This window comes from Bidens hawaiensis, unplaced genomic scaffold (genome assembly GCF_021521415.1).
Source record: "Bidens hawaiensis isolate Kalapana, Puna unplaced genomic scaffold, B.hawaiensis_p1.1 tig00419403_1, whole genome shotgun sequence".
Lineage (NCBI taxonomy): Eukaryota > Viridiplantae > Streptophyta > Magnoliopsida > Asterales > Asteraceae > Bidens > Bidens hawaiensis.
This window is the reverse complement of record NW_027504850.1, coordinates 360,465-376,422: the sequence shown is the minus strand read 5'-3', so window position 1 is coordinate 376,422 and position 15,958 is coordinate 360,465. Positions and strand designations below refer to the sequence as shown.

General features: G+C 40.4%; 1 protein-coding gene across 1 annotated transcript; it reads left to right on the top strand.

Annotated features, from left to right (window-relative positions):
- The first annotated feature begins 1,544 nt into the window (after positions 1–1,544).
- Positions 1,545–2,107, top strand: LOC143608684 (protein G1-like6). The gene has a single exon (XM_077083655.1). The coding sequence runs from the start codon at positions 1,545–1,547 to the stop codon at positions 2,085–2,087; it is 543 nt and encodes a 180-aa protein (XP_076939770.1). The 3' UTR covers positions 2,088–2,107.
- The last annotated feature ends 13,851 nt before the right edge of the window (positions 2,108–15,958 follow it).

Below are 15,958 nucleotides of genomic sequence, written 5' to 3'. Positions count from 1 at the left end.
CAATGGCGGGCCATTAACCCGCCCGCTCATCTTTATTCCATTCTCAGAAGGACACCCACCTATGGGTGAGAAAACCCCTTTCCAACTTGAGCCCTTTTTTTTCAAGTGGGACTTGATTCCAATGTCTCTCCTTTTTTAAATTAAAGTCTTTGGGTGCATTACTCTAACCAATTGGACTACAGATCATTAACATAAAACTAACTTTTAAAAGTATGTAGTGGTTTAACTAACTTTGCTTAATTTAAATAATTTAAAACTACAATAAATAAAAAGGAGTTTGGTCGAAACAATACAAAAGGGCCAAGAAAATGGAATGATTCTTCTATGTGGCTGTGTAATGCTAAATTACTAAGAGATTTGACCGATTAAAATGTTATTTTTGAATGGTTCAACATGCTTATGAAACCTACATGTTAAGAGGTTTCATGAAATGTTAAGAAGTCTAACCAAATAGATTCCATCTCTACCTGATTCAAAGGCAGTCTATTAATGTAATAACTAAAAGCATCTCTAATGCTCCTATGTGGTATGTGTTTGGATTTACAAACTAAACCCACAAATAAATGTCCATCATTGTAGTTGAGACGTCCATATGAGAGAGAGAGAGAGAGAGAGAGAGAGAGAGAGAGAGAGAGAGAGGTGTTTGTAATTACAATCACGTACAAAATCTTTTGTGAATGAGAATAAGAAGAGAAAAGAGAAAGAAAACAAAGAAGCAGATGAAATAGAATAGGATGGTGATGATATGGATTTTGTGAATAAAATCATCTTTCACATTTATGAATGCTCTAAAATCTACCAAACAACCCCTCATATATAGTGGCCGGGAATAAGACAAAACAAGTTTATATACTTGTAAATATTTTTTATACATTATCTGCTTAAAAAAAGTTATATATGTTGTTTTTAATTTGAATATGAATATTTTGAAAATAAGGTGATGGTAACCTTTTCTAGAATTCCATGGTATATTAACAAGTTCAAAATAAATTATTCTGTTGTTGTCTTGCTTCATCATATGAAACTTCTAAATGTTCATATATATCTTTAGGAAACCTTTTCATGTAGAGAAAAGATTGCTATCAAGTTACAAATAGAAAGTCTGAGGAGTATCATTTTTACTAAGTTACAGTTATAGGTGTAATTGTGTGCCCTTTTTTAGGAAACTCAATGTGAATCTTAAAAGGTTCACAACACAAAGTCACAACTCACAAACCCATCCTTGTTTTGTCTTCCCAAGAACTTGCCATATATCCACTGTTCTTTTCACTCAAAACCTCCAAAATCCCATCAATGGCCACACATCACAATATTATTGGCTGGAGCCCTCACTCGCGCCCCCGTTAGAGCCCCCCACACCCCTCAGCATTAGTCATCTGTTTGTTGGAATCCATATAGCAGTTTCATCACTGTTGTTGTTATTAAAAAGGAACCCTAGCAACATAAAAGAAAATCCACAAAAAGAAACATATATCATGTCCTAGAGAGAGATCAAGTTAGATCTTTAAAATAATTAATTGCAACCCAAATCAGTACCAGATTCAATGGATCCTTCTGATAACAATGACCCAAACCCTAACCCTAATTATTTACCTTTACCGGCTTCTTCTTCGTCTAGCTCTCAACCGACTCTCAGCCGCTACGAGAACCAGAAACGCCGTGACTGGAACACCTTCTGCCAGTACCTCAAAAACCACCGGCCACCACTCACTCTTTCCCGGTGTAGTGGCGCCAACGTGCTCGAGTTTCTCAGGTATCTTGATCAGTTTGGCAAGACTAAAGTTCACACACCCGTGTGCCCGTTCTACGGCCACCCGAACCCACCTTGCCCTTGCCCGTGTCCGCTTCGTCAGGCCTGGGGCAGCCTGGATGCCTTGATTGGTCGTCTCCGGGCAGCTTATGAAGAAAACGGCGGCCAGCCGGAGATGAACCCGTTTGGTGCTCGAGCAGTTAGACTTTACCTTCGAGAAGTTCGAGATTCGCAATCGAAAGCTAGAGGAATTAGCTACGAGAAGAAGAAACGAAAACGACCGACACCCCAAGAACATCAACCAGGTCATGATGAAGATGATAATAATAATAACTGAAAACCGCCCTTTTATTAAACTACATACTATTGCAATGTATTCACGTATTCGTTCCATTTTCATCGTTCTACTTGTTTAGTTTTGTTTCGGTTTAGCTATTAGAAATATCATTTTGTTGCGCTATGTTAAGTCCGCAATGGATAGTCTCAAATGTTATCTTCGCGTTTTGACTGGAGTGAAAGGAAAAGAAAAAGTTATTGTGACCAGAATGGTACAAGATTTTTAAACACATTGCTTTTTTTTTAAACGGTGACTTTCATAGCGGTTGAATAATCAGCCACAGCTCTCGGAGAGAGCCCCAACCGTCCCACTCGGGTCAATACTATGTTGTCTTAACCGGGCCCACGCTTGGCATCCGAGTTTGGCTAGGCATTCCACGAGAAAATTTCGAGCCCCCTGTCACTTGACATGAGTTGTCCGCCCACTAAGAGCAAGCTCTCTGGGAAGGGACACTCTAATAGAAAACTCATGTCGCCATCAAGATTCGAACTTGAGAGGCCAACCGACATCAAGCTCTTACCCATCATTTGGCTGGGCACTTGAGCTAGCCAAAGTGGTTTTTTAAACACATTGCTATTATTATGTTTATGCAATTTGTTATTTTTAATTTCCCCAATTGAAATTACCAAAGTAGTTCTTTTCCACTTATGCTGTTCAAAAAAAGTTCTCTTCCACTTATAGTTTCATTTTGCAGAAGCTTGCAGTTGTAGTGGTAGTAAATGTACTTTTGCAGTAATAGTATTTATGGGACAAAGACTGCAAGTATTTGTAATCTTTTGTTGGTCTCTACATTCAAGCCAAAATCATATATGTGTGATAATGAAGTATCCAACTGCAAGATAGTGTGTTTCTATTAAATTATATATAAAAACATATAACAGAGTTCTGTAATGATACTCATTCTATATAGGATGAGTATCATTACAGAACTGTTAAATTATTTAAAAACTTGAAGGAACCCTTGAAAACTAACGTTTTTTATAAAAAAATTTGTATATTAATGTTATTTGAGTGTAGCTTTATCATATTTTATATCTATACTTACGAGTTCAGTTTTGAAAATTAGTTTTTATACATATCTATGTTTTGTTTTACACTTATGTAAATTTGTCTGTATATTAATTTTACACATATGTAAACTTGTGATTAATATATGTAATCAAAATTTTTTATATAAAATATGATAAAACTACTCTTATATAATGTTAATATATAAAAAAAATTAAAAAATGTTTGGTTGTATAGAGTTTCTAGTAGTTCTTAACTTTTTTAGAATTCTTAAATGATATATATAGGATGAGTATCATTACAGAATTGTTAAATTATATATATATATATATATATATATATATATATATATATATATATATATATATATATATATATATATATATATATATATATATATATATAGGATTAGTATCATTACAGAACTGTTAAATTATTTAAGAACTTGAAGGAACCCTTGAAAACAAACGTTTTTTTATAATTTTTTTGTATGTTAGTAATATTTAAGTGTAGTTTTATCATTTTTTATATCTATATTTACGATTACAATTTTGAAAATTAGTTTTTATACATATCTATGTTTTTTTACACATATGTAAATTTGTTAGTATATAAATTTTACATATATGTAAACTTGTTGATTAAAATTTGTACTAAAATTTTTTATATAAATATGATAAAACGACTCTTAAATAATGTTAATATATAAAAAAAATTTAAAAAAATGTTTGGTTGTAAAGAGTTCTTAACTTTTTAGAGTTCTTAAATGATATCAAACCCTATATATATATATATATATATATATATATATATATATATATATATATATATATCTTTGGTGTATAATATTTATGCCAATTAAAATGGCAAATAAGGTGTAGCCTGATCGAGTTGATATTGTGATTGGTTTGCCTGCTTTATCCTGAATTACGTATTTGTTTATTATTATTATTATTATTATTATTTTATTTAAGTGTTCGTGTGGAGACTGGTTTCCAATGGTCATTCTATGTGCTTGACTGACTTATAATTATAATAATTACTAAATAATCCAAAGTAACAAAGGCAAATTTGGCGTTACGTGTTTAATTGCAAATGCATCAAATTTTATTTTTTATGTTCTTTTCACGTGCTTTCAAAAGTAAAGGTATAATTTTAGTTTGAATATTTTAGGTAGTTACTCGAAGAAACACTAATCGACCCCGGGCAGATTACGGATAATCTGGGGGTTAAATAGATGTTTCCCACGAGGGGTTAGACCCGGCAAAGATGGTTCTTCTGATAACCTGCAAAACAGACACCGTGAGCTCGTCACTGAGAAGGGGGGGGTACCTCCTTGTGACCACCCTCCGGCGTGAGAATCAGACTAGATTGCTCTTGAATATAAGTGTATATTAAGAGATTGCTAGAGCAGATATCAGGTATAAGATGTAAGATACAAGATAAGATGAGATGATCATACCATTTGGGGTATTTATAGCCGAAGGTAGGTTTCCAAGAGGGTATAGCCGGTTGAATAGTATTCCTGTTCTACCAACTGTGGCCTACGCACGTGCCATGCTGGTAGTTGGTGGGTAGGCAGCGGCTGACAGTGACCAGGCCTGCTGTGTACTATTCCTTTTCCACCAACTGCAGGCTATGCACGTGGTATGACAGGAGTTGGTGAGTAGGTAGCGGCTAATAGTGACATACAGTACAAGAGCATGCTGCTCGCCATACTGTTGTCAATGGGCTGTCGTATCTCTGGTCAGATCTTTTGCCCATACCTCGTCAGGTACAGTACAAAAGATCTTCCAGTATCGTACGGACTGGCTCATTTGGGCGGGAGTATTCCCCCTCCCGCCTTTGTGCGGGATTGTTCCCGGCTTTGCTCATTCCTTCAGGTGACTACTGAATTATTGGGAGCTAAGTGCCTTGTGCGTGTAGCCTTGCTGCGCGGGTGGCCTTCCCTGATGGCTTGTATCCGCAGCTGCGGGAACAGGCGGAGTACTTCACCATTGGGAGGCATTTCCTGCGGGAACAGCTTGCGTACTGCGCGTAAGGACGTCACGTCTCTGAGCATGGTGGGTCCTGCGGATCCAGTTGGTTTCTGCGCAGACGTCTCTCTTCAAGGTGAGTCCTGTGGGTCCAACTGGGCTCTGCTGGGACCTACCTCTTCAAGTCCCCCCAGTCCAATGTTCTTCTCATGAGTGTTTAATAAGTGAGGTGAACTTTTGGACTTAAGCAAAGGGTTTTTGAAAAGGGTTTAGTTTTAAGGTTTTCCATGGGGATTCTTCCCGCGGAAGTCCTTATGTCACTTGCAGAAATTCCCGACTTTCCTGCTTGATCTTTGGGTATGATGCGGGTAGGTCTGTAACCTCCTCGCAAGTCAAGAGCGTTGAGTCACACTTGTGTGGATTCTCCATGAGGTTTTGGTAGTTTTGAACATAGTGATCAATTATGTTAAAACCACCAATTCCATCTTGAAGCTTCAAACAATGTAGTTCTCGACGTTCCCGCTATGCGGGGATGTTATTCCCGTTTCCGCAAGCATTGCCCAGAAGATCCTTCTTGGTTTCAATTCCCTGCGGAGCGCTAGGTATGTGAAGGGTTTTGCCTTGACACTGTACCCGCACTTGTCTTACGGTTACTTTACTTCCAAGGTATTCCTGGCGTCAATTCCCTGCGGGTGCTAAGTATGTGAAGGGTTTTTGCCTTAACACTGTACCCGCACTCGTCTTATAGTTACTTGGTCGCCGAGGTATTCTTGGCTTCAATTCCCTGCAGGTGCTAAGTATGTGAAGGGTTTTGCCTTAACACTGTACTCGCACCTGTCTTACAGTTACTTGGTTGCCAAGGTAAGGGGTATTTTCCCGCTTACTTTTGAATCTTTTTGAAATTTTGAAATTCGAAGAGTTGGTGAAAGGATAAGAACAGTCCAAACTGTTGAAACGTCGTCCGACGGTTTCTTCTGACTGTGTCAGGACGTGCAGGAAGTTATGGTGACGTGACAGTACATGGTCATTCCAGACGCTTTTTCAGGCGCGTGGGCGCGATTTTTCGGGCGCGTGGCCGCGAAATTAATGGCACGCGTCCTTTCAACAGCTGTTGCCAGCTTGCTCTTTGCCACGTGTCATAGTTTCATTGCACCTGCGATTTCTCTCTCTTTCGCATTAAATTCATCGCATTGATTGCGATTAGTATATAAAGGGGGAGAGGGTCCTTTGTAATCCACACTCACTTTTCTCTTCATCTTCAAAACGATTTCCGGCGAATACTCACCTTTTCAGTCGAGCATTCTCTTGAAATCGTTCTCTTCTTTTATACCTGCGAGATGTCTTCTGCTCACGATCTTGAGGCTACAGCCGAGGAGGCTGGGGTGTACGTCGAGAACCCGTCATCCACGTCCGACAAGGATGACAAGAGTACTGCTGGCGAGTGCCAGTGTGCTCTGCCTGTCGATCTATATCAGTACATCGTCAGGAAGTTCATGCTCGAGTCTTTCGAGCCTGAGTTTCCTGAACCTCACCAGACGGTGTATGATGCCCCCAGAGGCAAGATCGGGGTATATGCCGCATTCTTTGTCTATGGGAATCTTAGGTTCCCCTTGACGAAGTTTGTGTACCGTGTTCTGGAGAGGCACGGTGTACACCTGACCGAGGTACACCCGATGGCGATCGCGAAGATTCGCCACTTCGAGTGGGTGTGCCGGATTCTGGGCGTTGCGCCCTTCGTCGACCGCCTGATGACCTTCTACTCTTGGAAGTGCATCCAGGGGTGGTATACTCTGATAACCCGGATCAAGAGTTTGAAGATTTGCGCAACCGAGCGCAGTCTTCGTTCATGGAAGCGGGAGTTCTTTTATATCTCCGCTCGCGCCATCCCCCTTGCCATGAAGTTCAAGAATGGGCAAGCACTCCCCAGCCTTCACGCCTCCAACTACCAGGAGGCGGAATGGTTTTCAAAGATTTCCCGAGTCCAATCTCCGGTTTACCGCTTTGCGGAGTCCGGGATGGTGATGCTCGGGATGAGCCGGGTGTGGAAGGATGCGGAGGCGCAAAAGATCCCGATCTTTTTATATATCATCTTTTCCAAACTGCTTTTTGTTTTTTGCAGTGTCGGATTCCAATGAAGTGTATGTTCCACGATGGAACATCCGCCGAGGAACAACCCTTCGCACGCCTGTGGAGTGCGTGGAGTGGGCTCGTCACGCAGCTCCCAGTGGTGCGTTGGGGGAAGCAATGGCTAGCTACCAGGAGGGTAGGCTAACCAATGAGCTTCGGATTCTCCTGGCCCGGATGCAGCCGCGCGTCGAGCTGCTTTGTCGTGAAAACGACAAGTTAAAAGCAGCTCGTATTCAAGAAGTAGCTCAGGCGCGGGCTGTTCGGGAGGAGAACAAGAGGCTTACCGCAGTGGCTGCGGAGAAGGAGAAGGCCTACAAGGCCCTTGAGGTTGATGTTCAGGCCCGTCTCGAGGCCCGTTCCAAGGCTGCCCAAGCTGTTAACGAACAGCTTCGGCTGGCTAAGGAAACCGCACGGAACGCAACCGAGAGGGCCACCAAGGCTGAAGCTGTTGCTGAGCATCTACGCCTCGAGAATAAGGAACTTAAAGCCAAACTAGAGGCGCTCCAACAGGCTCATGATGCATTGGCGATGGAAGACGCCAAGAAGCTCCAAGAGATCTTGGACCAGAGGGGCGTGCTTGACCACACTGAGCGGAAGCTAAAGGGCGTTGAAGAGGCTGCTGCAAAGGAAGTGTTGCTTGCCAACCTCAATAAAAGTGAAGCCGAACGCGCCCGTAACCAAGCTCAAGCCGCCCTCCAAGAGGCTCTGGTTGCCAAGGAATGGCTTCTTCGAGAAGCGTTGTCTCAGGTAAGCTTAACTTCATAATGTCTTTACGCTTTTCTTTGTAAATAGAAAAGGTTTTGATACTTGTATTTTTTCTTTTTGTAGGTTGTGCATCGGGTCTTCACGGATACGTCTTATGACGATGCTATGAGCGCAGCCCTCAACGCTTCTCATGAGGATGGGGAAAAGGCCGGCTTCCTGCTTGGTCTAGGGTTCGTTGAGAAAGGCATCCCGCCTTCCAACTTCCCTTTATTTGATGTGGATACTGAAGCTGTATATGACCAAGCAGTGAATCAGTATGCCGCCTTCCCGCATCCGGTGGTGGAGAAGGTAAACGAAGTTGCCACTGCTGATGATGGGCTAGCTATCCTTAAAGCTTTCCTTGAACCGCCACACTCTACTGATGGTGCGGGTCCAAGTGGAAGTGGTCCTGAAGCTAGATCCTGAAGATCCCTTTCCACCATTAGAGTAGATTTTTATTTTTGTATAGCTTCTTTTGTATGCGAGTATGTACCCAGCAATCTTTGTAATATTTGAATTTCTATGGAATAAAGATTATTTGCCAATCCCTTGCCTTGTTTATTTCACGCATATTCTGATTTAACTTAGCAATTTCTTTAGTACTTAGATAATTTAACTTTTCAACGTGGTAGATAATAAGTTAAAGTTTTGCGTCCTCTTTCATGATTGTGCGGATAAGACCGTCACTTGCACTTAGTAGGATGGCTAAACTTTACCTATATCTGACCTGCGTGGAAGTTTTCCTCATCTTTTCCTTTGAAATTTTCTAAGTGTTTAGAATAAGTTAACCTTTGAACGTGGTAGATAATAGGTTGAAGTTTTGCTTCCTCGTTCGTGATTGTGCGGGTAAGACCGTCACTTGCACTTAGTAGGATGGCTAAACTTTTACCTATATCTGACCTGCGTGGAAGTTTTCCTCATCTTTTTAGAAATTTTCTAAGTGTTTAGAATAAGTTAACCGTTCGACGCGCGGTTGTCAATAGGTTCGGTTTCCTCTCATGATTTGTGCGGTTAGGACCGGCACTTTCATTTAGTGGGATGACCAAAGTTTACCTATGACTAACCTGCGTGAAGGTTTACCGTTTTTTGGGTTTATGCGGGTTTTGCCGCCTTCCCCACGCAACGACTTTCCACGTAATTATGCGGTGAGTACCGGCATCAGTGTTGAATAAATTAACCGTTCGACGCGCGGTTGTTAATAGGTTAGTGTTCAGTTTCCTCTATCATGATTCGTGCGGATAGACCGGCACTTTCATTTAGTGGGATGACTGAACTTTACCTTTAACTGACCTGCGTGAAGGTTTGCCGTTTTTTGGGTTTATGCGGGTTTTGCCGCCTTCCCCACGCAACGACTTTCCACGTAATTATGCGGTGAAAACCGGCATATCGGTGTTGAATAAATTAACCGTTCGACGCGCGGTTGTTAATAGGTTAGTGTTCAGTTTCCTCTATCATGATTCGTGCGGATAGACCGGCACTTTCATTTAGTGGGATGACTGAACTTTACCTTTAACTGACCTGCGTGAAGGTTTGCCTTTTTTTGGGTTTATGCGGGTTTTGCCGCCTTCCCCACGCAACGACTTCTTTCACACTTATGTATGCGGTGAAGACCGGCATATCCGTGTGAAAAGTTCATAAGTATAAATGTAAAATCATCAGCGTCGATGTTCTAAGGAGAATCATTTCCATTAGAAGTGGCTCTGGGCCTTTTCTTTACAAATTTGGAATTGATCTACATGCAAACTGTGTAATTGAGCTCCCTTCCATGTGGTTGTGATGGGAGTGCCATCGAGCCGATATGCACCTGGTTCGGGATCTCGTTGTTTACGCAGTATGTAGTCTCCGGCATTGAAGCTGCAATTTTATTCGTGTTTTCCCCAGCTGGGGTTCTACACGCATCAGCCTGCTCAGCGTTCGTTACGCCACGAGGTGTGCGAGCGTCCCATCTCTGACAAATGCTTCGACGATGTCCTTTACGTCTGTGCATTCTTCAGTGTTGTGGCCTTTTGTCCTGTGAAAGTCACAGTATTTGCTCCGATCAGCATTGTGACGATGTCGGATTATTGGAGCCTTTGGCCATGGGAGCTCCTCAGTGGCGAATATCTCGGTGACGCTTTTGGTGAGTGGCGTCCATCTGGAGTTCTGGTTCGACTGTACGTTATCCCTTCCGCCTAACCGATGTTGCAAGCCGGATGAGGTGTCAAAGTTTACCCTTGACTGCCAAATGCCTAGCTTCCGCTTTTTGTTTAGTCGGGCGGTAAGGACGTTGTCTTCTCTTGTTTTCTGGGTGTAGAGGTTTGTGCTCTGGGGGAGATCTCTACCCAGTTGCTTCTCCGTTTCCGCAAAGCGTTTAGCTGCTGTCATGATGGCATCCCATGCGGATGAGCTCTGGGTCGTTCGCGCCCTGGATGAAAGCAGCGCGAACAAGATCTTCGCTAATATTACCCAGACTTAGCTTCTTTGAGTTGAAGCGAGTGATGAAGTCTGGCAAAGATTCATCTTCCTCTCGAATGCATTTGAGGATTGTCCATTGCTCTTCAGTATACTTTCTTTGTTGGCTGAAGTGTTGGCTAAATTTCTGCTGGAAGTCTTCCCAATCGTAGATGTGGTGGACCGGTAGACGATCGAACCACGCTCTAGCTGCCCCAACAAGCGTCATTTGGAACATGTAACACCACGTAGGTTCCGTCCAACTACTGACGGTTGCCCCCGCTATGAACCTGTTCAAATGATCGTCTGGATCAGATATACTATCGTAAGTGCCGATGTTGGACATCTGTTTGGCACTTTTCGGGACGATTGCTTCCGCAATGTCCCTTGCAAATTTGGACGTTCCCGCCTTTGCAGCAGTTGGTGTAAAGGTTTTGGAGAAGTCACGTGGGTTTCCACCTGCGTTTTTTGGTTTGAAGGTTTCTCCAAAACGCCTTCTCGGTTGGGAGTCCGTTTCCTTACGCTTCCCTTTCGCCCTATGACGAGGGTTTGCGTCACTATCGGATTCCTCCGAATCGTTGTCCCAGTACTCTCCGAATTCCTCAGGCTGTTGGAGTGAACGTAAGCGTTCATCCAACTCAGCTTGGAATTCTTTTTGACGTGCTTCCGCCCACGCTTTAACTTCATCGAGTGTTTGGCGGGAGAGCCTCGTTCGTTGTCTCTCTAACTCGGTATCGGTGAATCCCAGTGAGCGATTATTTACTGCACTTGCCCCAGCTTGGGTAACTGGGGTAGTGTTCGTAAAATTTACTGCACTTGCCCCGGCTTGGGTAACCGGGGTAGTGTTCGTAAAAACTGTGTAGTCGCCGGTATTCCCCTCAGTAGCTGGGGTTGTGGTTACCGGAGTTTCTTTAACCATCTTTCCAGAAGTTTGAAAAAACTGAAAAGAAATGAAGTTCTAGCTTTTATGCACGGATGGCGCCAATGAAGAAACACTAATCGACCCCGGGCAGATTACGGATAATCTGGGGGTTAAATAGATGTTTCCCACGAGGGGTTAGACCCGGCAAAGATGGTTCTTCTGATAACCTGCAAAACAGACACCGTGAGCTCGTCACTGAGAAGGGGGGGGGGGGGTACCTCATTGTGACCACCCTCCGGCGTGAGAATCAGACTAGATTGCTCTTGAATATAAGTGTATATTAAGAGATTGCTAGAGCAGATATCAGGTATAAGATGTAAGATACAAGATAAGATGAGATGATCATACCATTTGGGGTATTTATAGCCGAAGGTAGGTTTCCAAGAGGGTATAGCCGGTTGAATAGTATTCCTGTTCTACCAACTGTGGCCTACGCACGTGCCATGCTGGTAGTTGGTGGGTAGGCAGCGGCTGACAGTGACCAGGCCTGCTGTGTACTATTCCTTTTCCACCAACTGCAGGCTATGCACGTGGTATGACAGGAGTTGGTGAGTAGGTAGCGGCTAATAGTGACATACAGTACATGAGCATGCTACTCGCCATACTGTTGTCAATGGGCTGTCGTATCTCTGGTCAGATCTTTTGCCCATACCTCGTCAGGTACAGTACAAAAGATCTTCCAGTATCGTACGGACTGGCTCATTTGGGCGGGAGTATTCCCCCTCCCGCCTTTGTGCGGGATTGTTCCCGGCTTTGCTCATTCCTTCAGGTGACTACTGAATTATTGGGAGCTAAGTGCCTTGTGCGTGTAGCCTTGCTGCGCGGGTGGCCTTCCCTGATGGCTTGTATCCGCAGCTGCGGGAACAGGCGGAGTACTTCACCATTGGGAGGCATTTCCTGCGGGAACAGCTTGCGTACTGCGCGTAAGGACGTCACGTCTCTGAGCATGGTGGGTCCTGCGGATCCAGTTGGTTTCTGCGCAGACGTCTCTCTTCAAGGTGAGTCCTGTGGGTCCAACTGGGCTCTGCTGGGACCTACCTCTTCATTACTATAAAATTTAATTTAAACGTGTTTAGGACAGAGAGCTTGTTTGATCACGTGGTGTATTTTTTTTAAGAAATAAAACAACTTAATCACAGGTAATACTCCTTTCTTGTATGGGTGTGCATATGTCAGTTTAGGACGGTTTTAGGTTAAACCTATAATCATAACCGATATGTCGGTTATAGGATGATCATAACCATAACCGATCTGTTATGACGGTTTTGGCTAATCGGGTTTAAGGTTAAAACTAGTCGGTTATGAATTAATTAACCATAAACAAACCAATGCAAATTTGGCCTAACAGTGAACCAAAACAAAAAAAACGCTTAGAAAAAGAATAAAATCAAATGAACAAAGAACATCTCTGTCAAATCAGTCGTCGTCTTTAACCGTGAAATGATCGCTCATCTCTGGAGAGTTACTTGAGAGTGGTTGTTATATATTATATATATTTTTTTAGTGGTAACATATTGGCTTTATGATTATGAAATTCAAATATATCAAACTGACATATTGATTTGCTTGTGAAGATTAACATGGTAACCATTAAATACGAATCAATATTATCAAGCAAAATTAAGGGTACATTTTGAAGCGCCCAACTAGAAGCCAAAGAGTCAAAATTCCTCCTCTCAAACTAATCCAAACCCCATTTCTCGCTTCTAATTAAATAAACGGGTTGGTTCGGTTATAGTGGATTTGGAATTATCTCTAACCAAAACGAACTCATATTTGACGGTTTCTAAAAACTTGTTAAACCGACCCACTGGATATGTTGGCTATCGGATAAAATCGGTTCGGCTATGTTGGCTATGGTTCGGTTATCGGTTATGACGGTTAACTTGTTCACCCCTACTTTCAAGTACTCCTATTTTTTAATCTTAATTTTAAAAACACGAAAATAAAAAATTAAACATAAAAAACCACTGAATCTTTATTTAAACCGGAAATTACTGCAAAATTCAAATAAAGCATTAAACGTAGGAAAACGTAAATAGAAATATACTACTAATCCTTGTCCGAGTCAAGATGCAGTAGATTCGAAGTTTGAAAACGAGCCACGAGATCAAATCTAAGTCGGTAATGTGCATTGTCATCCATCAACTCTGGAAGGACGGTATCATCAAAAACATGCTCGACTTGCAGATTTTTTTTATGTATATCGGTGATATCGCATATCCATCGTTCTTTATGATTATGCAGTGCAACAAAACACACATATACACAACTCTCCTAATATTGTCTACAGTCATAGCCCGCATGGATGGTCTAAGAATGCCCCATTTCCCCTTTAGAACATCAAAAGCTCTCTCCACAATTGTCTTGCCAACTATCTTGAGCCTCCTTGAACCTCTTTACACTCAACTCGATGGGATAGAAAAACAGTTTCACATATATCGACCAAGCAGGGTGAATCCCATCACTAAGATAGTATCACCGTTTGTATAATTGTCCATTTACATGAAATGGACACTCAGGTGTAGTTACATTCCTTTAAGTGAGAAATAGTGGAGATTTTTATAGAACAATGATGTCGTTGTTCGTTGTTTGATTTGAGCGGACCACCAAATGCATGACAAATCCATAAATCTTATTAGGTAACCACTTCGACCATGACCATAGGTTATTCATGATCACCTTTCATATATTGATCGTACAACTTGATGGGACACATTTTCCAAATGAGATGCGTACACTCATGGCTACCTATAATCCCGAGAAGGTGATATTCTTGTTCGTGTGGTTTTGTACAACAGCGCAACATCGTGACTAGTCGTCCTACGCAAAAACTCTTTGTCGTATAACTCAATCATCACTTACAAAAATACTCCAAACATTCACGAGAAGTCCTTTGGGACATACATAATTGCTCGTCGTATTCGTTTGAAGGGTTAACATTTGCGAGTTATTTAACGACTGATTGTATCTTTTGTAAGGCTGTAATACTCTTTATTATCGTCCTGAGACGCTAGCTTGAAACCATTCATATTTCTCTCTCTTATATATATATATATATAGGATGGTTCAAGAAAGAGGTCACTTTAATACAAGAAGAGTAAGAAGTCAATCTAGACCATTGATCATGTGTAATCAATGGTCTATAATAGAAATGACAAAATTGTAATAAGTAACTTGTATTGTTATAACATGTTTTTAAGACAAAAGGTTATTTTTGTCTTTTGAAAGCATCCATAATTAAATCAAATTAAATCAAAGAAGCCGTTCCTTTTTATTCTCAAATAATGTCCTAAAATACTTGATATACTCCTATTTTTATGCTCAACCTTGCTTAATATACTTATTTAACTAATGCATTCATACCATTGATTACAAAATTTTGTAATGGATTCTTACTGTTGGTTTTTATCCAAGAGTAACGTTAGTTCAATATTTAATACTGTCCTTAATCATTTCCTCTATTATACATACACAGCCACTGGTAGACAATATAATATATATTATGTTATATATAAGATGTGTAGGACTTATATGTAAATTATGCATTATTTTTGTATATGTAATATTATGTTATGTGTAGGTCATTTAGTATATATTATGCTATTAGGCTATGTAGTATTTATTATGTTATGCGTAGTATATCTTACGTTATGTGTAGGTTGTGTAGTATATGTTACATTATGTGTAGGTAGAGTTGTGTAGTATATATATGCATATATAACATATTATGTGCAGGTGTTTATTCGTCAATTGTCTATTACATGTATATATCTTCAAATTAAGTATATATCTAATTAATGGTAGGTTGTGTAGGTGTTAAGTTGAATAATATTATGTTACGACGTATAGGTTCGGTAGGGATCTGCAAATCATTATTGCATTTTAACAAAATGGAAATTGCTACTTTAAATATTTTTCTAAAAGAACCATTAAAACACATACATGGCTAGAATCTGAATACCTACACCTAGTTTTAAACATCCTACACAAGCTCATAGAATACAATAATATTATCAGTTATAACAAAAAAAATCATGGTAAATATTGGCAGATTCTAAGAATTATTATTGGGGATAAATGACTAAATAATAAAATTAATGCTATGACAATTTTGAAGTGTGTACAAATGAACCGAATGAAAAACTGATTTGGTTGGTATATGTAAAAAGTAATATACAAATTTTCCTAAATGATAATTACTTACTAAAAATATGAAAATTAAGTCTTAATAATATACCCCTTGTAATAAAATAAATAAAAAGGAAAAAGAAAAATTATGATTGGTTAAAATGATTTCTCGCACTTCTCACAATAATTTGATTTCTTTTCTTGAACTTAAACCTACACACACACACAAATATATAAGATTCGTAGTTCTATTGTTTTTCTTTTCTTTTCCTTTTCTTTTCTTTCTTTTTCCTATTCTTTTTGCGCGCAACATGTATTGTAATTTATTTAAATCCTCATATGTTCTTTTACGTTATTCGTTTATAATGTTTATATATTATTTTAAATTTTATTTATTGTAAGAAAGTTAATACTATATTTAGGATTTGATGATAAAAAATGATATGTTATACCCGGTTTAAAAGCTATCGGGGTCTAGTGAGACCCATGACCTGCTTATTTTTTTTAGTATACAATTTTTTCTTAATTATAAA

Bases quoted from the DNA above. Each gene is read 5' to 3' on its own strand.
- LOC143608684 (XM_077083655.1), top strand. From the start codon at position 1,545: ATGGATCCTTCTGATAACAATGACCCAAACCCTAACCCTAATTATTTA.